The sequence below is a fragment of the Scomber scombrus genome, chromosome 1 (assembly GCF_963691925.1).
Source record: "Scomber scombrus chromosome 1, fScoSco1.1, whole genome shotgun sequence".
Lineage (NCBI taxonomy): Eukaryota > Metazoa > Chordata > Actinopteri > Scombriformes > Scombridae > Scomber > Scomber scombrus.
In genome coordinates, this window is record NC_084970.1 from 702,344 (window position 1) to 725,449 (window position 23,106).

The window sequence follows — 23,106 nt, forward strand, 5'->3', positions numbered from 1 at the left end:
TTATACATTTCTTGTAGAGCTTTAGTACACTCCTGAGGCTTACTATCTTATTGCTGTTATTTCTAAACAAGCTATGGTAATCACACTCTTCAGAGTCAAAGGACCACCCAGCGCAGCAGTGGGATTCATTGACGTGTTTTTAATAGTTTTTGGACAACAATGGCAGCAGAGAGGAATAAGACATTTCAGACTTTTGGATACGCAGACAATGCTTGTTAGTAGTATGAGTTCATTGTCGGTTTGGCTCTGCACATTACATTTGTTGACAATAAGAAAAATATTGAAAATGGCAAGCCAAATCCTTTAATTGCAGTCTGGGACAAATTTGAAATTGAAATTTGGGTCATGCTGTTCTCTAGCCACTAAACCTCAAATACCTGTCTTTGCACTGATTATGTAACTTTACATTTAAAAAGAGGCTTATTTTTATTGGTGATCATTTCTTTACTTTGGGCCAAGGCTATTATGACTGATCCATTACAAGATAAAAACTATGAAACTCAAAATTGTGAATGTCTAACTAAATTGGTGTAAATGATGGTGGTGGTGTTACCATAAGCTTCTAGAGAGGCCATCACTAATCGCTTTCTAGCTGGTTCTATACCTCAATGTTAACATCTAAGACAGTCTGTTCTGACACTGGGTGTCACCTTTGACATGTGATTGACAAGTCCATCAGTTAGAATTGGGAAAAAAAAGAGTCAATGAGCCAACTCATTGCAGTGTTAAACAGTGGAAGAACAACCTATCCTAAGATGTTTTTCATGCATGCTGCATTTCAGTCAAGGGCTCAATACAAAATAATAAAACATTTAAAATGGTGTGTAATCTTTTGGCATTGGAAGATCTCATCAACAAGCAAGTTATTCAAAAATGTAACAAAACTTGGCAGTGATAGTTCAACTCTGCACATATTCAACATTCAAATGCAGGACTTAACACTAGAGAGCAAAGTTTCACATCTCAAGTCCTGGTCTTGGTTATTTTACAAAAACAAAAACATTGTGATTAATGTTCAGAAAAGATCAGTGAGATGTTACTAAAGTCAACACATCTTCTCTTGTTATTCAAGTCACTGTTGACTTTTTTCATATTTAACCTAGACCACCACTTTTCCTGAACCATAACTCAGAGATGTTAGTTGAGCAAAAATAACCTTAAAAACATTATTCATGCTTTAGTTGTCAAAGATATTGTGAAAGAATATGCTGTTTATGCTATTGGAATACACTATTGTATTAAATATGCTGTCAATGAACGTGCAGATACTTTCATTAAACTTCCCAGCCAGCATGTCCATGTGGGCCCCATAATGGTTAAATGTGGGCTGATAACATGGGTCCCAAATGGGTTTGTATGCAGTTTCCATGGTGGCCCCACCTGTGTTTGCCCATATGGACTCTAAGTGGGATCAGAATGGACCTTAAATGGGACCCATTTAGCGAGCCCACATTGGCTTCACATGTGGGGCCCATGTTTCTGAAACAATATGAGGCCCATACAATTTGCCCTGTTTATGCCCAACTCTGCTCAGCCCACTTACATCCCTTATAGGGCTCATATTACTGAAACCATGTGGGACCCGCACAATTTGCCCAGTTGAAGCCCATGCCCACTCAGTACCCACGTAACCTGCATTTAACCCATGTGGGGCCCACATGGACATACTGGCTGGGATGTTTCATTTATGCTGATGAAGAATGTAATTGAGGTGATGTTTTCTCTAAAATGTATTGCTGTTGCAAAGTGCAGAAGACATGGTGAAAATGATGGTAATTCATAGGGATAGTGGGCTGTCCACTGTATTAAGTTGCAGATCTTCACAGAAGATCCAGTGAACACCTCCTAAAAATCAACAAGGTCAGAAACCTCAAACAAGCTCAGAGTTTCAAGCTTCACCACAGCTCTCTATGGATTTTAACTTCTTGTGGATCTGTAGCTAAATGCATTTGATGCCTTGAGGTTACTTGCATTATTTACATGTCCCTCTTGATTTGACTGAAAGTTGATAGAAATGCCTCTACCATCCTGTTATCTTGACTTTCATGAGAAAGTAAGCATAAAAGTGTTTGAGGGGAAAAAACCCAAAACTCTCGATGATGTCTCCTGTAGCTTTAAGCCTTCACCCCATGAGCCTCTGCCTGTATTCTTGCAAAACTGCTGCAGGTATAACGGCCAAACAGCCAAGCTATCTGATTATCGTCAAGTGGCCCTTCTTCTGCCAGCTCCTCTAAAGGACCTGGCAGGAAGCAACATGTCATCACATCCTCAGTGACTTCTCAGAGCGCCCCTGTTTAAAAAAAAAGTTTTATTATTTTTTTTCAATTTTATTAAAGCCAGAGTAGGTTGCGTGGATTGAATTCCTCCTCCTAGATCTACAGGCTCTCTAACCATCCAGGCATGGTGCTGTGAAAACGCCTACATCTGCCCACTGCAACAAAAGTTCCAGTATTTCTTCACTGTCTCACTCCTGAGGACTTTGCTCTGGCTTCGGAGCAGGGGAGGAGGATTCTTGGATGAGGAAAGATGACTTAAGTGCAACTGGCAGTCGCAGACAAACCCAATGCTGAACCGGAGCTCTCCAACAACAATACAGAGACTCTTTCCACTGCGTAAGGCCCCACTCCATCCACATTACTGAAGTGCTACAAAGGCAGCCTTGTATTGGCCATTAGACGACGTTGGCTGTGGTATGAGGAAATGTGCTAATGCCATGGATAAGGCTTGGGTTGCTAAAAATAGTGATAGTAAAGCTGGGTAGGACCTATTAAATTTATTTTTGTTATAGACTGAAGTGTTGAGTCAGATTTGTAGTCCACTTTCTTTATTAGATAATCAGATACTTATTGAGTTAAATAATAATATAGCCAGTATTAGACTAGACTAGACTATTTATTTGTGTTATATTATTTGAGTATGTCTGCTTGTTTTCAGACAGTGTTCAACATTTCAGAACTTTTGCTTTGTTGGAATGGAAAAACCGGTTTGACAAAATAATCTTGAATCAGGATCTGCTTACAAGCTTTACCCAAAGCTTTAAGATGAGATAAGATAGAACTTTATTGATCCCTGAAGAAACTGTGTGCTACAGTTTCAAGATAACCAGGGTTGGGAAGGTTACTTTGAAAATGTAATAGGTTACAGATTACTAGTTACCTAATTTAAAATGTAATAAGTAATGTAACTATTTTAATGACTTCATCAAAGTAATGTAACTTATTACATTTGATTACTTTTCTTTAGCTGTTTTGCATGGATACTGACATGATTTATATGACAGATATTTTTTTTATAAAGTAAGATTTATCTCTCATTGTAAAATGTATTCATTAGTTCATGTTGATTTTGGAATATAAAATAAAGATATTTGATGAAAAAAATCAAAAAGTCTATCATGATTTTTTTTTTTACAAAATATAGGAAATATTGCTTTCAAATACTTAAAAACAGCAATATATGTATTCAGCAACATGTTAAATATTAAAAAATGAGCAAAATCTTAAAGGTGTGACTTCAGATGTAACCTCCTTTATAATCATCAACATTTTCATCAGTACTGTAATGGATTACACTTACATTTATTTTATAATTAAATTACATAACATCTTTATATGTAACTAGTTACTCCCCAACACTGAAGATAGCATAGTATGACGGAGCGAGAAAAAGGAAATCTATATCAGAATCAAGCAATGAAGAGAACAATCAACTTATATCAATCTGTGCAGTAGTCAGGTTCTTAAGTAAGTGAATTGACTAAACTAAAAGTTAATGAGTATAATAACTATATCAGAAACTTTAATGGTGACAATGTCCAATTATAAGTCCTGAACAGATTATAATAGTAATACAATCAGCAAGAAATCAAGCTCACTGCCATCAGTCAGTCTATCAGTGGGAGGTAGAGGAGTTAAAGAGATTGATGGCCACCGGCAGAGAAGATTTCCTGTGGTGTTCTGTGCTGCACCAAAGTGATATCAGTCTGTCACTGAAGGTGCTCTTGTGTATGACCAGAGCATGATGGAGTGGAGTTAATATCCATGATGTTCTGCTGTTTAATCAGCATCCTACTCTCCAAAAACCACCTTCACAGAATCAAGTTCTATCCCCACGACAGAGCTCACCTTACTGATGAGTTGGTTGATTCTGCTGACGTCCACTGCTCTCAACCCAGTACACAACAGCATAGACAACTACACTGGTGGCCATAGATTGGTAGAACATCCTCAGCATAGTACTGCAGACATTGAAAGACCAGAGGAGGTAGAGATGGCTCTGACCCTTCTTGTCCACGGCATTAATGTTCTTGGCCCAGCCCGGCTTGTTGGCTAGGTAGACTCCCAGGTACGTATAGTCCTGAACCACCTCCCCATTCACCCCATCAATGGAAACAGGTGTAAGGTCTCACAACCTTCATAACTGAATTAAATCCTGTTAATGGCCATGAAATGAGGTTGAAAGGTGTGGAAAACACTAGTAAGTGGACCCTGAGTTACGTTTATTTAGTCTAACTATTGTTCCCAAGGTCAAGAGTGAACTTTTGTCTGAAACATATTCCTCAAAGTAAGCGGCCATGTTGGTATTAGTACTTAAACTCACTGAAATGCAATGAGTCAATGAATCAATGTTTAATTCATATGACCCAAAAAGGTTAGTTTTAGGAATGATATTAAGCAACAATATCCAGTTTCCCATTTCAGAATGCAGCATTTTGTAAGACTTCTTCTATTTGTTGTGTGTATTCTGTTGGTGTTATCTACAAAGTACATCCACAGTTATTTTGGACTTAATCATTTGGGAATGATTGTATTTATGATTGTTATTATTCAGAGCTGCAAATGTTGCTACAAGAACAATGACATGAAAATGTGTAAATACTGTGTATATCTGATGGACAAAATAACAGAAACACCTTTCCTGAACGATACTGATTAAACACTGAGGTTAACCTCCATGCCACCTTCATGTCAATTGAGTCAATGGAAGCAAAGTAGGGATTTCTACACTACTTCAACTACTTCCAAGGTGCATAGAGAAGTTGAATACCCTTCATTAGGGTCAAGGTCACCCACATATAAGCCACAAACCTAAACGCATTAGTCTCAAAACATAATTGTTCTTTAGGAGCTCAAGTGTTGCTGGACTTTTGAACTCTTCAGATCAAGATAATGGAGCCAAACGTTCACCCTCAAATGTCAAACTTAAGTGCAATTCCCAAGTTTTTCCTAAATGTCCAGATATTACTGACATTTGAGGTTAAGGAGGTGCTTCTATGTTTTTCATATTTCTGATGTGTAATGCTTGTGTACAATTCCAGCCACAAAGCACAGACACACCCCTGGTGCTCTCTGAAAATGTCAGACATATTAAAACCTATGAAATATTTACATGGTCAATGGTTATGACTTCAACCAGTCTACCAGTCTTTTTCAGAGGATCCAGCCATATTCATTTCTACTCCCCAGAGCATGCCAAAGCAACTTCATTTGAAACATTTGATACAATACTCAAGCCCAAGAGCCAGTTTCTCGGGTATGCATATATATTTGCTGCCAGTATTTACTTCATTAACCTAGTAAAAGTTGGAAAAATGCTGAGTAGCCCTGGGAATATTTAAACAAACTTTCACCTCACATTTCAAATATTGTAAAATTGCTATTTGTTCTGGTGGTGCGTCTAGACATCTCAGGCAGGTAAAGTTGAAAAAGAGAGGGGAAACACATGGCTTCTTACATAAAGAGTTTCATTCAGGGCAGAAAGTTGAGAAGTGAACATTATGTATTTATGTATTTATTGGTTGGTGTTTTTATTTTGCGGTATTCAAGCAAACTACAGCAAGTAATGAATACTGATATGTTTGTCAGCATTTTCTATTTAATCTCCTATGACGTACTGAATGATCAGTGTTGAGACAGTTTTGTAAAACTAAGATGGAAACTGACTGAAACTCATTTCCAAACATTTTCTTCTTGGCTCTTCCTGTTATACACATTGTTGGGTTTGGATTAGATCAACCAACTACAAGCAAAACCAAAAAAAGAAAATTCTTAAAGACTAGCACTGGCCAAAACACAGTTATGGATTTAATCTCTGGGAGGAAACCTGCCAGAAAAGAAGTCATTGATATATTAATGCTCCATCTGATAATGGAGGGTTTCTGTAGCCAGATGGCATTCTAATGGTCCAGCCTTGATAAATAAGTCTTTGAGAGAAAGAAAGGCCCAAGCTGAGATGGCTCCTAAGGGTCTGTGGCCAATAGGGGTTGGAATCAGAGATGAACTCACGATACAATATATCATGATATTCTTTGCAGGATAACGTTATATCAACAAATGAGTCTGTGGTACACGATATATCACAAATAATCAATCTATGATGGTAAATAGACTGTACTTATATAGTGTATAGTGTTCTCTAGTCAATCGGATACTAAATCAGATAATTGTATCTGAAGAATAAAGAAACATATATTTCAAAGAGCAGGAAATAGATAATGTTCAGTGTTTATTAACGGCACATTAGCATTACAAAGAAGCACTGCTGCCAAGTATAAATATCAGTAACTGTAGCCTCAGTTTGTGGCTCTCACAGAGCTGCTGGCAGTGTTAACAAGTCTGATAAGAAACAACAAAGAGGCGACGTTGTGCTAATAAGCCAAAGATGTATTCCATTTCTGTGGCAGTCAACAGAACACATGACCCACTGATAACTAACTGCAATATTCAGAGCTTGGCAAGATAGTCAGGGCTAAAGAGTGATGAAGAGCCTCTTATAGTAGAGCCACTAACTTCACTACAACACAGGTACCACACAGAACGTTTTAAAAGGGCTGTGAATGTGTTTCTGGTGACTGTCAAAGTTCCAGTGGACTCTGTGTTTCCAGCGTGGACATAGAGAATTCTACAGTAGCTGCTCATGTCTGGGTATTTTGGCACCCTGCATGGTAGCTCCTGCCATCAGTGTATGAATGTGTGTGAATGGGTGAATGTGACATAAAGTGTAAAAGCACTTGGTCAAAAAGACTAGAAAAGTGATATATAAGTACAGTCCATTTACCATTTAATAATTACTTCATTTAAAACATGTAAATGTTTCCTGATCTCCATGGTAACCCAGAGTAAATGTAATATTTAGAACAATTGTATTCCATTACCTTTATTTAATATAAAAGTTATAATGTAAGATCATGCCAAACTAGTTGATATGGTGTTTTATTGACAATTTACTGTTTTTAAGCAAGTTGAATTGTTTGGTACAAAGTTTTTATGGTTACACCACTTAGACATTTTTGCCATAATCCTCTAATATATTCTCTCAAAATGGATTAAAAGCAGAAATTTGATGCTGGTCCACAAAAAAAGAATGTGTGCAAGTTATTCATACGTTTATTTTCACATTTTAACCCTTTAAATTTCAGACCACATGGACACAAAATAACGTCATTGACCCACATAAATAAACAATATGCAAATACCCTCAAACATATCAAACCCTCATTATTAAATCCTCCAGACTCTTTTTCTTCAGCCTTTTAATTGTCATCTTGAGGACATGAGTGGTGTCTGTTTTTTTAGACAGGTGAGGGCTCCAGGGCCCAGCACACAGATATAAAGCTTTGTTATGAAACTCCCATAGAGCCTGACTGGGAGGAAGATTGTGCAAGAATACAGTATTTGTAGAACTAGAAGATAGAGATTAGGCCTTAACTGAGGGCGTATTCTCTAAAATGACCTAGAAAGCTCATGCGATGATATATTTGCAGAGGATTGGAAAGTTTTAGACTCGTAACATCTGGAGTGGAGAAAGGGGTATAATAGTATTTCAGATTTAAAGTGCACTGTGTTAAGTATTAAGGATTAGCTTGAAAAAAGATGAACGTTTAAATTGAAACCTTCCCGACATGCAAGTTGGACACAGATAGGGATTACATCACTTTGAGGCCAGCGATCAGACACTTACATTCCTCCGCTGTAAGGTGAGGCAGAGCCTGTCCTCGCACCAGCCGGCACGTGGAGCCGTCACCACCACAGACGCCACAGTTATCCTCCCTGGCACCGCTGGTCAGCTGGCGATCGCAACCCACCTCCTGCACACACATCACAATTACACACTGTTAAAGTCAAATATGGAGCTGATCACTATATGAAGAAAGTATATACTGTACAAAGTAAGGCTGCATTATGTGTTCTTCACAGCAAAGAGAGATCACTTCTGTCATGCCTGTGTCTGAAGTAAGGATTAGTTCATACAAAACAAATTAAATCATTTCAAGTAATTGATCAGATCAAAATGTCAAACATGAATAGATGCCAGTCTCTCTAATGTGAGGATTTGAAGCTTGTTTCTGTCTGGTTTAGCCACACTGTGTCATGGCTCTAGGGGACACAGTATTGTTCCAACAGTGTGAAATGTTTTAACAACGATTAGATGGTTTGCTGTGAAATTTGCAACAGACAATTATTTCCCTCAGGATGAATTAAAATAATTTTAAAGTATAGACCTACATTTTTATCTATATCAAATAAAGATAGCATTTTAAAATAAAGTACAGTAGAGACAACTTTTGATTGTGCTTCTTAAATAAAGTGCTAAGTTTTAGAAAAATAAAAAAATAATCTCTTTTTTACTTTTAAATTTAAACCATAAACTTAATTTCAAATCTAATAACATTATACCAAGATGTCTCTCCTCTTTTCTCTGTGTGTATCTCACTGACAGTCGGGTCTCTCCGCATGATTAGCGCCATGTGAGAAGACTGGTTATGCACATTGGTCTGTGAGTTTCTGAAGGCCGTTCCACTTTTATCATAATAGTTGGAGAATAGTCCGTTCAAATAGACACTCTGACAAAATTTAACAATTCTCAATATTTCATCAGTTACAGGTACGGGTCCGGATAGGACAGCGTCTGGGTCCGGGTCCAGACCGCAGTCCGCCTATTAGTGTTCTCTGATGTAAACAGAGTGAGCAATTTGATAAAACCTTGCCTACCTGTTAGAGAGCCCAAAATCACCACATACTTAAAAACATAATTCATACATTAATCATTAATACAAACAGTAAGCCTGTAAATGATATTTTTCTGCATACATACATACATACATACATACATACATACATACAGGACTGGTAACCTATTCAAACAGTTGCTCTCTGTGTAATCTTTCTTTCACAGCATGCTCTGTGTTAAATTCAGCTTGAATCCCATAAATAACAAAACACAAACAACAAAATAATGAGTTTTATCTTAATATTTGATTTCACGTCACAGGCTCTTTGTACACAGTCTCAAGCAGTATGGTGCCTGACAAATGACTTGTAATGCCAGTTTTACTATGCAGACTATGTTCCCAAAATCCCCATGAGATACCATTATTACATATGTGGCAGCATATTTAAATTAGACTTCCTAGGTTTCAAAAACAACTGAATAACTTTGTATATTGAGTGGTAGAATTGTGTATAAAAGCAATTATTGATTAACCAATTAGCAAAGAGGATTCTGAATTCATTTTTGGAGAACTCGTCATTAGAAAATTGACAGCATCTGTCATTTGTTTAGGGGTCAATGATGTTTTTTGTGTTCATGTGGTTTAGTCAAATTTAAATGGGTTAAAAATTGAAAATAAACGGTTGAATAACTTGCACACACTACTTCTCTTTTTGTGGACCCAGCATCAAATGTCTGCTTTTAATCCATTTTGAGAGAATATATTGAATTGAATTGAATTGAATATAATTGACTTTATTGTCCACCTTAGTGGAAATTTGTCTTCGGCTTCCTCCAATACATTAAGAATACAAACAATGCACACCATATCATTAAGACATTACAAGCAAATATACAACACACACACACACACAAAACAAGAGGTTTATGGCAAAAAATGTCTAAGTGGTGTAACCATAAAAACTACCTAATAGTACCAAATAAGTAACCCTTTATGCCTCACTTAGGACATTTCTGGCTTTACATTTATTATTTTCTTGATCATTTGGGCTGTGTTCATGCATATGGCATCAAATTCTCCACAGATATTCTTTTTAATTTTAATTTTTTTTTTTCATTTCCAAAAAATGACTCTTTCATGCGTTCCTGTGTTCTGGGCTGTCATTTTGGAGCCCTGGCTTCAAAATTGTGGATTTCTTTGACCAGATAACGTCATTTAGCTGTTTTTTGCCTGTGGGAGAATACAATGCAGTGTATTAAGCTAAATGCTTGCTCATGTGGGAATGTTGGGTCTCTTTATAAATTAAAACTTGAAGAGTACGGTTTAGAACCTGCTCTATGTGTAAAGTGCCTTGAGATAACTTTGTTGTGATTTGGCGCTATACAAATAAAGATTGATTGATTGAGATTGATTGATTGTTACCCAGTACTGCTCGTTATGTATTATGAAGCACAGCAGACCACTGAAAAATGTGATTGCATCCAAAATGAGCTGGATGTGTTGGTATGGGTGTCAGAGTATGTAATGTATGTGTGACATACATAACCCCACCTCCACCCCAGTATCCACCTGCAGGCACTGAGTCTCCCAGTGGAGAAAGTACCATCCCTCCCCACTCCCTGCTGTTTGAGGAGTGATGAGGTCAGAGCCAAACATCAACACTGTGTATACTCTACATCCAAATACTAATTTAATTTCATGCTTTGGCTGACTGACAAGTTTATATTCTCCTGACATGCGACCTTCTGTGGTTATGTGTATGACTGATTCAGTGGCGAGGGTAGTCCAGTGTTACTGATGTAGCACTACTAATCACCCTCTACACTTCTCCAAACTGAGCAACATAATACACTATGTGTCCATGAAGGACTGAGGCCCCTATCAACAGGATGACATCATGTGTCTGTGCTTTCCAAAAGCCTGTTGAAAGAATATCTATAAAGCATATTTATGATATAACAATGCTATGGTTACATTTTGGTTGCTTAGATTTAGGGGGAAAAATAAAAGTTTCTGTTAGAATAACGACTTTAAAGTTAGGATTAGAAAACTTTGTGGTTTGGGTTAGTGTTCTAAGGTCAAAAGACCATTTTCGTCATGGTTACAATAATAACCACATGATGAAAGGGCACATATAATGCTTTTTTGTGAGTTTCTGTTATTTTTATGCTGTTATGATGTTGGACATCTATGTTAAACATGGTCAAAGGTCCAAAACTTGAGGTGAACGTATGGTTTGTTTTAAATGTTCTCTGCCAGTCAAAAGCCAGGGCTTCAGTGTGCTCTGAACATTCTCAAACATATCGTCTTATGCCTAATATCACTTTACTGTAATACCACTAATTATGTGCTTTTGCTGTAAATATTTATGTTAAACTGAAACTGAAATTCTGTTCTGCCAATAAAAAGGTGGGACAGTTCACTTTTTGATTTAACCATTTACATACTGTTCATATACTGACTCATTATAAGTCTCTACACCAATTCACATTCATAAATACCCCATCAGTTATTAATACATGTTTAATTAATCCTTCTCTTTGATTCATTGTATAGAACAAATACATTCAGAATCACATTTTATAGAATATGATGAATAAAGCAACATGTTTGAATGCAGATTTTTTTCTTGTCAAAGTCAAACTAGAAAATGTCCAGCTAAAAGAAATGTTTATATGGTGTTTTTACAGTTCTGAAATGTAAAAATGGGTCAAATTTGATCCTGAACAATATGTAAGGGTTAATTTCCCACTGCTGTCCTGCGCGCACACACACACACACACACACACACACACACGCACGCAGAGTCATGTTCATATGCCGAAGCTTGTCATTGTAACTTACCATGACAGGCTGGCAAAACAAAGTGACATAAACATACACTCATGGGCACACACACACTTGCGGCTCTCCACCCATTTACTCCCAGGAATTGTATTTATTTTCTCTTCTCGTTGTATACAGCTGGATTTCATGCTGCTGTGTGCTGTATTATTAATCCACATAAAGTACATGCACTAGAAGAGGAATTGGCCTCATTCCGTCACAGACACAAACTTCCTGCTACAGTACCCCAGCAACCAAGAGCTCCCTCTTTACACTGCTGCCTCCATCACTGGGGATGCCATCTCATCCCCGCTGTGTCCTGGCACCAGCTGCTGTTTGAGCGCATCTATAATCCATCGACCCATTACTGATGTGAAGTACCTGTATCTGGCCTGATCACTAGGTGGCTTTTCAGTTTAATTATGCACCAGAAGCATCCTAAGTAAACCAAGTCTCACCAGAAATTGCTTTTAAGTTACAAAGATTCTGACACTCTGTTCAAACTAAGTTCAGCTCTCATATCTCAGTGCTTGCCAAACAACCCAAGCCAAAGTAGAGGGGGGGTTACTTGTTTTAGCCTGGAGGAAATGGGCTTCATTTGTAAGGGTCTTTTCTTTTTGCTACCTGGGTGCTTGCCAAAGAGCAAAGAGCTTCCCAACACTGAGGTCTCCTACTACTCAAGCCCTGTCTACACTTATGTTGATAAATTTGAAAATAAGTAATTTTCTGTGCTTGCCGATAGCCTTCAACACACACACACACACACACACACACACACACACACACACACACACACACACAGAGATGGCGTATCCCAAAAGGAGAAAAAGGAGTGCTACAGTGCTGATTGGACTCAGAAAACTGACCTTTTTAAATAAAATACTGAATACAGATTGTTGTTTAACATATTCTATATTGTGATATAGCTGTTGTCACTGTCGCACTGTGTGTCTATATTTGTGAACATGCACGGGTGCTGCCAGTGAAGGCTTGCAACTCTCTCATAGTCCAATACTAACTGTATGCTATCTACTGACACTGAGCTGTGATAATATAACACTGTGTAGACATGCAGGCAACATTCTGCATACAGTGGAATTAACTACTTGATGTAAGACTGATAGACCTCTATATATGTAATGTGCTGAAGGCCAACTTTTACAGGAGGAACTAATCTTAATGTTAAAATGAAACGCTTAAACGGATCATTTTATCTATGGAATGATATAATGAACAAAATGGTAAAATCAGCAGTAGATTTTTTTACTTTTTGCCAGAAAAAAGAAAAATAAAGTTCATTACAGTACATTGAGTACATTGTAATTAAACTCTTCTATTAATGTCTATGAATGATGATAAGTTAATTTAAAAAATGAACTAAAGTTCTAATATAATATTAAAATCCTAACTTTTCACCCCTTTGTGGCGCCTCTGTGAACATGACAACAAAACTGATTTTGACTTGAGCATGGAAGTTGTTTTTTGACACTAGATCAAAAAACTCCCACTCTTTGTTCAAAGATAGTCCGTGGTGTAGAATGTGAATGTCCCCCTTGATATTTCTTCTGACTGTCCGCCAACTCCTGGTCGATGACCTCTGACCTGTTCCCAGTCGTCGATGGTGTGAGCGGTTTTCGGTCTGGCGTTCACAGACAGTTGATGCCTGTTTCAAGTGTTCATTCACTCTCTTGTTCAGTCATTGATGCCATGTGCCCCCCACAGCTGTCAGATAAAATGATTCCATGGTTGTAGAGGAGGGGGCCGGGGAGGGGGAGGGGGGGGGTAATCACTCAGGGCAAGTTATAATGTATGGCACCTTTCAACAACAAGGCAATTCAAAGTGCTGAAAATCATATTAATCCCTGTGAGAGGACTGTTTTTTTTTGCACCATAAGAGAGTCGTATATTGTTAGAAAATGACTGCAAGGTTTTTGGTTTGGAAATGGAAACATTTAAAGATGACAAATATGAGCATGAATAACTGTTACTATTTGCAGCCTCGACAGGAACATATGGTACAGACCTGCAGGAACCCATCCAAGTCAAATCCCTTTTAATTTTGTGCCTTTATTGGATGGAGGACAGTAGAGAGCTGACAGAAAATGAGGGGAGAGAGTAGTATGCATGCAACTAAGACCCCCAGCCAGATTTGAACTAAGGATTGTTACTGTCTAAACCCTTAGACCACCAGGATGCCCCTTAACTCTACTTTTAATGATTAGTGTCTTCAGGTATTAGTACTCCTATATAAGCTCCTTTCCTCAACATGAAGGTAACAGACTGGTTTGAAGCCAGTATCAGCCTGAAAAGTTCCACACTGGTGGGTGCCAAGTTGGATCTGGGCGACTTGTCAGACACTAACAATGGCGGTTCACTGTAACGTAAACCGCAGTCCGCGAGAAGCACTCCGATGAGGCCCATTGCTCTCAGAAATTAAACCCAGGCACAAACAGATCTTACTCATTCAAACATGAAAGACGGCTGACGGCGTCCGTGCCTGCCGCGGGCCTGGCAGCACAGGAACGCAGCAGCCCTCATAACAAGAGCAGAGTGGTGCTCACTTCTGTTCTGACATGTGAAAACAGCTCAGAGTTCTGATGAAAAAGAGCTATGCAAATATAATCCATCAACTTCTCAACCATGAAAGTGTCTGCTCTACTCTGCAGCTCTCTTTTCAACATGTTGCATATAAGAAGATCCATTATGGCTGCAGACATTGGCAAAAGTGTTATTACAGCCAGCGGCCGACGTAATATAAAGGAATGAGAAGAGATGGGAAAGGAAGGGGGTCCAGAGACAGGATCTTGGTATGGGGAGAAAAATGCTTTATGTATTAAATGAGTTCAATCTTTCAGGGCTTTTCTTGACTTGCCATGGCAGGAGAAGCCCAGGTGAAGCTAATGACATTAACCATGGCTCTGTTCCATTTAAGTTACCTAGGAAGCCATAGCAGTGAGCCATCATGCACAATGCCAGTGCTTTGGAGCTGGCACCATTAATGGGATGCTGTCAATATAAATGTTATTAATTACTCCCATGCTTTTCCTATGAGCTATTCTGGATCACCCTGTCATTAAGACGGCTGTGTTGGAATGAAATGCTTGTTGTATCGCATGTCTTCGTGTCTGACGCCTCCCTCCTTCCTCCTTCTTACAGCAGAAAGGTGACACCGCTTTCAACTTCTCTGTCAAGCTCTGGTTTTTTTTCGTACCCCCATTTGTGCATTACATTGTGTCTAACTGCACTACGTAGCCCTCTTTAGACATGCTCCTCAATGTGTGATGGCGATGGCAAAATATGTTTGTCTCACGGCTGAATCATACAGGGCCTGAACTCAATGCACTGCAACTTGGAAAACATGTGCAAGTAGAGAAAAAACTAAAGTAAATTTGACAGCAAATGCTCTCTCTCTTTCTTCTAAATGCTGCAAAGAAAGAGCAGCAAAGCAAGCAAATACAGAAATACAGAACACAACTACATACAAAAAAAGTCATACACAGTGATAAAGAGGAATAACAGGAAATGTGGGAGAGAGAGATCCAACAAAGGTTACTAGCTGGATTTAAATCAGGGATGCTGTGACAGCAGGCTTTTCATTACAATATAAAATATGTATAAATACTTTAAACATGGTTGGAAGACAAAAAATCTAGTTCATTTTAATGAGCAACTTTAATCTATCATTAAAATCAATCTGTGAAAGGTTAATGTATGATTTTATTAGTTTAATGAGAGATAAAGGCAGACATTAAAAAGGGAGCATTTTTAACAGCACCCTTAACCCTTACATACTGTTTAGGACAGATTTGACCCGTTTTGACATTTGACAGCTGTAAAAACACCCTTAATGTCTTTTATTCTGAAATTTGATGACTTTTCTTGAGGATTTATTTTAATGATGTAGCAGTGAAGACTGATGGCTCTAATGGTTCTACAATAAACCCCACACTTCCATAAAGTTCTGCTCATTTTACCTTTACATAAAATACATTTACATCATTATTGCTATGTTATATTTTCATGTCTTAGGTAGAATAGGACATGATATTGTGTGATAGGAGATGTTTTTTCTCCACAAATGACTGGTGTAAAAAAAATACACTTTCTGCTCTCTGAAACATGAATCAAGGTTTAATCACACATTTATTGATCAGTCAGATCAACTATTGATGCTTTCTAAACACATCTGTGGTTCAATATTTGGTATAGACACTTTTTATGAGGGGAACAAACTGAGGGGGAGGAAATGAACAGTATGTGAGGGTTAAAACAAGATTTGTGTTTAACAATGCATCATATTACATTACAGCCAACTGCAGTACACTGTGCAGTCCTAAGTACTAATGAGTCTGAGTAGGCATTGTTTAGTGAATGTGGTTAGTTTTCTTTGCATTTTATTATTATGCAGGCTGCACAAATTCCAGCCTGTCAGGACCTGAAGTCTCCAAGCAGGAAACACAGCAGCAGCTCGCTTTCATGCAGGTGAAGAGATGGCCTTCACTTCTGCCTCTGTGATGGAACAATAGGGTTGTGTGCAGGCTCATTTTACAGAGGAGGATTATATATTATTTGTGATACGGTGGAGTTCAGGATGGGATGTTGAAGCCAGGATTGTGTGAGTCATATAGCTTTATCAGCTCTGTGCTGACCAGAGAAATTCAGCTCATTGTTAGCATCCTATTTTGTAAGCATGGATACTATTTGACACGACATGAGATTAAATATTAACTTTGTTTATGTAATGCAGGATCCTCTCTAGTTCTATAACTTTGAAACTTTCTGTTTCCTCAGCTAAGACATTTGTAAATATTATTCCCAGGTGATGTCAGGCATCTGTGATGGTTTTGGGAGAAGTTGTAGTAATGGGTGGTGGTGTATCTGAGGTCTTCTTACATTAGCTGGAGTTGTTCACCACATTCTCCAGCATAATAGTTATAGTATAGTATAATAATAGTTACATATTTGCAGTTTCAAGCTCTCTGTAACTCTGAAACCACCCTCGGGATCAGGTAGAGGTGTCAGGAGACAGCTAACAAATTGCACCTGATTTCTCAGCAGCATCTGTTGATGTCTCAACATCATATAAACACCTTCAGCTCCTTTGATATATCCCACATCTTTTTCAAAAAGTGTTGTATCCAGAAGGAACAAGCTATTTCTTTCATACCTGGCATGTTGGTAAAAATTGCATCCAGATGTTTTTAGTTTAGTTTAGTTGGATGTTTTTTTATGTCTAACATTTTCTTTTCCAGGGAGACTTTGGATGCAGGCATGAAGGCGAAGGAGTGGAGGACCTGAAGCTGTGGAGGCCAGTCATCATCAACCAGTTAGTCATTTAATCAAATGTATTATTTGGGTCAGTGTAGACGAGGGAATATTTAGGAATCTAACAACTGCCTGACTGAATGAACAGAAAAGAGGGCTCTATGTTCAGTCGTGTGCTCCAGTAGATTGTGTGCCAAACTTTTCACTGGTGCTCTTATTGGACTGAAACACATATGAAACATAACTGACAGATAAGATAAATATTTTTTTTAATTTGCATTAATGAGTGAATTCATTTCAAAGTATCTGACAGTCTCCTGCCTGTATGAGAATAACACACTGAGGGTGGACTGCTCTGCTGTGTTATTAACATCATGTCTCCAGCAGTGGAGAGCAGCCTCTCTGCTGAAAGTGGGTGCAGAGCTTCAGAGGTGAGACAGACTGAGCAATGACTTGGTTTAAGTCATTTAAAGCTTCAGTGTGTGTAGGTCAGCTGCTCTTGTGTGTTACTGCTGGAGTTTGCTGCTCTGCTCTGCTAACGTTAGTGTCTGAGTGACGGTGTAGTTCACGTTCATCTTACAAAGGGAATTATTTAGTCATTAAATCAAGACATGATTGCAACTGCTACCTTTTGTAGAGATGAACTGCAGGATAACTCTTGCATGTGTGTGCTGTAGACTGTAGAGTGCTGCACTGCCCTTATAGTTGAGTTCCACCTTTTTTGTTCTGTCAAAATAAAATTTAGAAAATTGATTTTTGACATTTGTTAATTTGTGAATTGGGGCAGGCTCAGACACTTCCTCAGGAAGGGTGGCTCATATACAGTATAAAGCACCAGGGGCTGGAAATCATTTGGCAAATATTAAATCACAGTAAAATGTGAGTTTTGGATAAGAAAACATTTCTACTAATTGAAAATGAATATCAACCAAGTTTGTCATGATTGTGTAAACTCAGACACAGGTTGACACATTCTGAAATAGTTTATTAGTCATTGCACAGCTTTGACAGAATCCACTCTGTGCTTTCTAGTTGATTGCAGAAGACAAGGGGGTTAGATTAGTGTGGCCTTCAGTTAAAGCTACTGGAAGCATAATACGTTTTTTTGTTTTTTTTAAAGTATTCTGATCTTTAAAAAAAAATAAGACTGGGTAATGTGAAACTCTCAGTTGGTTTTTTTTTTTTTTTTTTTTTTTTTTAGAAAAATCCAAGGAAGAAATGTTAGTGACTGAGCTCAGATTTAATTTCAGGGATTAGAAGCATGTAATACTGTGTTTCATCCTGTGTGTGAGCATGTTACAAAATGTCAGATTACTGCATCTCAGAAATGTTGGGAAACCTAAAACCACTTTTTATTCCTTCTTCAAGTGACTTACTACACTTACAGGGGAAGCAGTTTCCAATGTATCATACAAAACAGCATTAAAGATGAATTTCACTGCTGTAAATATGAGGATATCTTAAAAGTAGGTCACCTATGTAGTAAAAATGTGAAATTATTTTTTTTAATTGGTGCCCCATGACTAGAGAAAACTGAGGAAAAAGGCAGTACTCTCCTATTGCTATTATAACACTTAAATGAGAGACTGATTCTTTACTGTAGGTATTTAAAGTCCTTTGGAATGTAGTTTGATAATCACTTCATCATTCAGTCTGATATTGTGTTCATGTCAGCTGACATCTTGTTGAGAAGGGGGACTGTTTTGTTCTGTTTTACCTTGATCAATTACTGCTGCATGCTGTAATCTGTCTTAAAACAGTCAGGAGCCCAAATGAACATTAAAGCTTTTCTTGCTGTAATGATTCCTCCTGTTCATACTGACCATCAGAAGATCTCTTCATAATGCTCTTACAATGGAAGTGATGGAGGACTAAATCCACAGTCCTCCTTCTGTGGAAACATGGATTTAAAAGTTGATATGAAGCTAATATGAAGCTTCAGTCGTCTGAATGAGTCAAATCTTCATCTTCTATGTTTCAGTGTTACAGTGTTTTTAGTAGCAAAGTCTTTTTGTTACTATACTTCCACCACAGCTCAACAGGGAAACACTAAGAGGGAATCTGATGCTAAAAAGACAGTAAATGTGTCAGATATCACTTGATATGACTAACTCACACTGATGAAGCTCAATAGAAGCTGATCATCTACTTTTAAATGACTGTGTGGACACACTGTGGATTTTGTCCTCCATCACTTCCATTGAAAGCACATTTGAAGGAGATGTTTTAATAGTCAGTATGAACAGGAGGAATGATTACAGAGAGGAAAAACTCTTTACTGTTCATATGGACTCCTGACTGCTGCTGTGAACTTGTCCTTTAATATATAAGGTCAGCATTTGATTAAAAGAACACTGCCACAGTGTTGGACATAAAGGTGTTTGCCTTCAGATGTTAGATAAGAAGGTTGATATTGTTTTTGTAGTTTAGCAGAAAGACTGGATGCAGAGGAAACTGCTAGTTTATCTCTCAAGCTGTTTTATTCCAACCCGGTCTAACAGCATCTGTGAAACTGAATCTATTCTCATGTCCATTTTTTCTTGACACTCAGCAGAACTTTCAAACGAATGTACTTCATTTAGAGAAAGTTTGATTATTTGACTAATTTGGCTTTTTATTGTTTTATGGTTTTATTGCCATTGTTATTGTATGTTCCTCATCTTACTTTCTTTCTTTCTACTTGGCTACATTGTATATAAGGTATCTACTTCAATGTATTTCCAAGTTAAAGTAAAGGTTGAATCAATCCATCCAAGAGTCACCTGTGTTTTGTTGAGATAGGACTGTGCTCAGACTTAGCAACCTCTTTATGACTAAAGGCTTTTAGCAACGCTACCTGCCATGAAACAGGTTTAAAAGCAACTGCTACTAAACCCACAATGTATCACTTTATAATCCTACATGGATTACACACTGAAGCTTGCAAAGCTTGTAAAGACGACAGATTTGGGGCTGTTGGAAATCATGTTACTGATTGTCCCTGTTTCCTGTCTTTGTGCTACGTAAGGCCAACTATACGTTTGGTGAACAGTGGCAATCATGTTTCAAGTATAGTTTGAGTATACCTTATATGTTTGTTGAGTGTCCTCAACCTCTCATATGAAAGATACTGTATGAAGAAGAAGAGTCTTCAGATAGAAGCAGATATCAGTAGGCTACTTTTCTGTAGCCTTTTATCAGGAGCCTTCAACTAAAGAATGACTAGATAAGTCATGGACGAAGGCACAGCTCAACCCCAGACTACTGTAGTTGCAAAAAAAAAAGTTTCATACTGAAAAGTCGCAAACACATTTAAAAAAAATAATTGTATAATAATTGAAATACAGGGTGTCCATAAAGTCTGTCACAATTTGACAAATGTATTGCAAAAGCAAATGAATAGACAAATCTGTGGAAATGTCATCATTTAATAACCCTCTATATGGGCTCCATTAGTTGCACGAAGCATCAAGACGGTACTGGACTTCTTGCCATGTTGGCTGTAGCAGAGCCTCATCAATGGTGGCAATGGCCTCAGTGATCTTTTGCTTCAGGTCGTTGATGTCCCGTATCTTTGTTCCATACACCATACACAAATGCAATGTGATTAAATGCACTGAGTACATAGAACAAATCTGATTAACATATCTCATCAATTGCTTTTGTAATGAATGTTTTAAATTGTAAAAAGACTTTGTGGACACCCTGTACAACCATTTAACCATCATCCTACTATACTATATACTATACTATACTATACCATCCTATTAAACAAGGACTACTGTAAGAAACAGCCATCACAGCAAAATGTCAAAAAAAGTTATTATTTTAGGGAATAATTCACTTACTTTGCATATTGTATAAAATGAAGATATATTATTTTCTTTAAGACAAATTGCAGTTTTTAAGCAAAGTACAATCTTTCCATAAAGCCTTCAAAATGGAATGCCCCAACCTCCTGATAGTGTGTAATATTTTAAATATCATTCTGATCCTTTAAATAACTCAATAATAGTTCCATCTATTAAAACTGGATAGGTGAAATTGGGTATTGGTGTTGGGTATGAAATCATTAGGAACTAATTGGCTGGCATAATCATGAAAAATTGGAATGATAGAATAAAATACCTGTACATCTGGGGTCAGTCAGAGGGATTAAGATTAAACCATTTTTTACAAACAAAACCCACAGCCAGTGGTTATTTATGTTCTTTCAGTCCTAACAATCTAAACAACCTGGACTCTCTGTACTGCTGCCTTGCTGCCATTAAAGTCTGGTAGACCTCCAACTTCCTGCAACTTAACACAGACAAGACTGAAGTCCTGGTTATTGCTCCTGATCACATCTCCAATAGTATCACCACCTACAGTATCTTGCTTAAGAGCCTCATTCAATCCCTTTATCTACTAATCAGAAACATTTCCAAAATAAAAACCAATGCTCCCAAAAACATTATTGATCAACTTATTCACGCCCCCACATTTTCACCCATCTGGACTATTATACATTATAATTCAAATGTTTAAATGATGCAGCAGTTGTTGTCTACATTTGGTACAGAATGTAACAGCAAGACTTCACAAACAACACAGAAAACATATCACTCCTGTCCTGGCTGAATTACACTGGCTCCCCATCTGTTATAGAATTCAATTTAAGATTATGCTAATAACTTTCAAATCCCTACATGGTGTGGCTCTGCTTTACATTACAGAACTCCTAACACCTTATTCTGCACCCAGATCAGAAAATAAGATGTTAAACGTTCAGGTACAGGCTGTGAACTAAAGGAGACCATGCCTTTATTGTTGTAGCTCCAACACTGTGGAACAAACTCCCCCTCAGTATCAAATCAGCTGAGTCAGCGCCTCATTTTAACAAGCTTTTAAAGATCCACCTGTATAGACATTTCTGTAATATTGTATAATTGCTGATTCTTGTTCTTTTATTTATTTTTTAATGTCCCATCAATTTATGCTTGATTATTGTTTTTATTGTGTTTTTGTGCATGTTATTCCTTTTAATATTGTAGTATATAAGGCACCTTGTAACTTCAGCCATCAGACTGTATAAATCCACCGCTCCTAGTACCGCCCACTCCCACTAAAAAAGACTGATGCTGTTCATACATGTATATAACCTCAGGAACTTCATTTATATATTGCAGATTTATTTACATAGGCATTGTTTATTGTGTGTATTTTATTTTTTATTTTATCACTTTTACCTTTACGCTGCTGCTTTTTTCCACTGTACTGCTGTGTCAATTTGAATTTCTCCTGAGGGGGATCAATACAGATACATCTTATGTTATAGAAATAAAGTTGAATAATGCTATACAACTTGCTCATACAGCTAATGGTGATTGGCCAGGAGTAACCATGCACCTTGTCAGACATGTGAAGACCGAGCCCCCAGGACAAGTGGCAGCACTGTGTAATGACAACTTGTAGGTTGATCACATGAAGCACAAAGCATCTTTCCCATTGTTGAATTAGGAGAGCTGGATACAGTGCAGCTGCTCAGGCTTGCTTTCCTTAAGCCTAGAAAAGTGATTTTATAAATCTGTGACATCATGCCAACATGAAGTTCAGCAGGAGAAACACTACTGCAAATATTCAGTGAGCCGCACAGTTTGGAAGCAAACCTAGAAACTAGGCAAGAAATTCTAATGTGATTGAACGGGTGCCATCTTTGAGTCTGGTATCCAGTTCTCATAATACAGCCATGATTTTTTCCTCCATACAAAATCATTGGAAAAGGAATGGTTGTAAAACAATGAATAAAATTGTTGAATAAAATAAAATTGTTTGCTACAGTTTTTGTAACTAGTGGAAACTGCCAAGTACAGCCAGAGAGTATGCAGGCAGGATTTGAACTTTTCAAAATCTGTTCATTTTGCTTATTTATTCAAAACAGCTGTGAACACATTTCAGTCATCAGTGTTTTCATTAGTTTAGTTTGAATGTCTCATCATGACACTCTAAATCAGGGGTGTCAAACTCATATTAGTTCAGGGGTCACATAGTCCAATTTAGAATAGAATAGAATAGTCTTTATTTTCATTGTAAATGTACATTTTAAA

General features: G+C 37.6%; 1 protein-coding gene across 1 annotated transcript in view; it reads right to left on the reverse strand.

Annotated features, from left to right (window-relative positions):
- Positions 1-23,106, reverse strand: part of LOC133980500 (ADAMTS-like protein 3) — a 194,184-nt gene that overhangs the window by 29,013 nt on the left and 142,065 nt on the right. Inside the window, exon 5 of the mRNA XM_062419253.1 lies at positions 7,960-8,086. Coding sequence (XP_062275237.1) covers positions 7,960-8,086 — 127 coding nt within the window. The remainder of the gene's footprint in view (positions 1-7,959; positions 8,087-23,106) is intronic.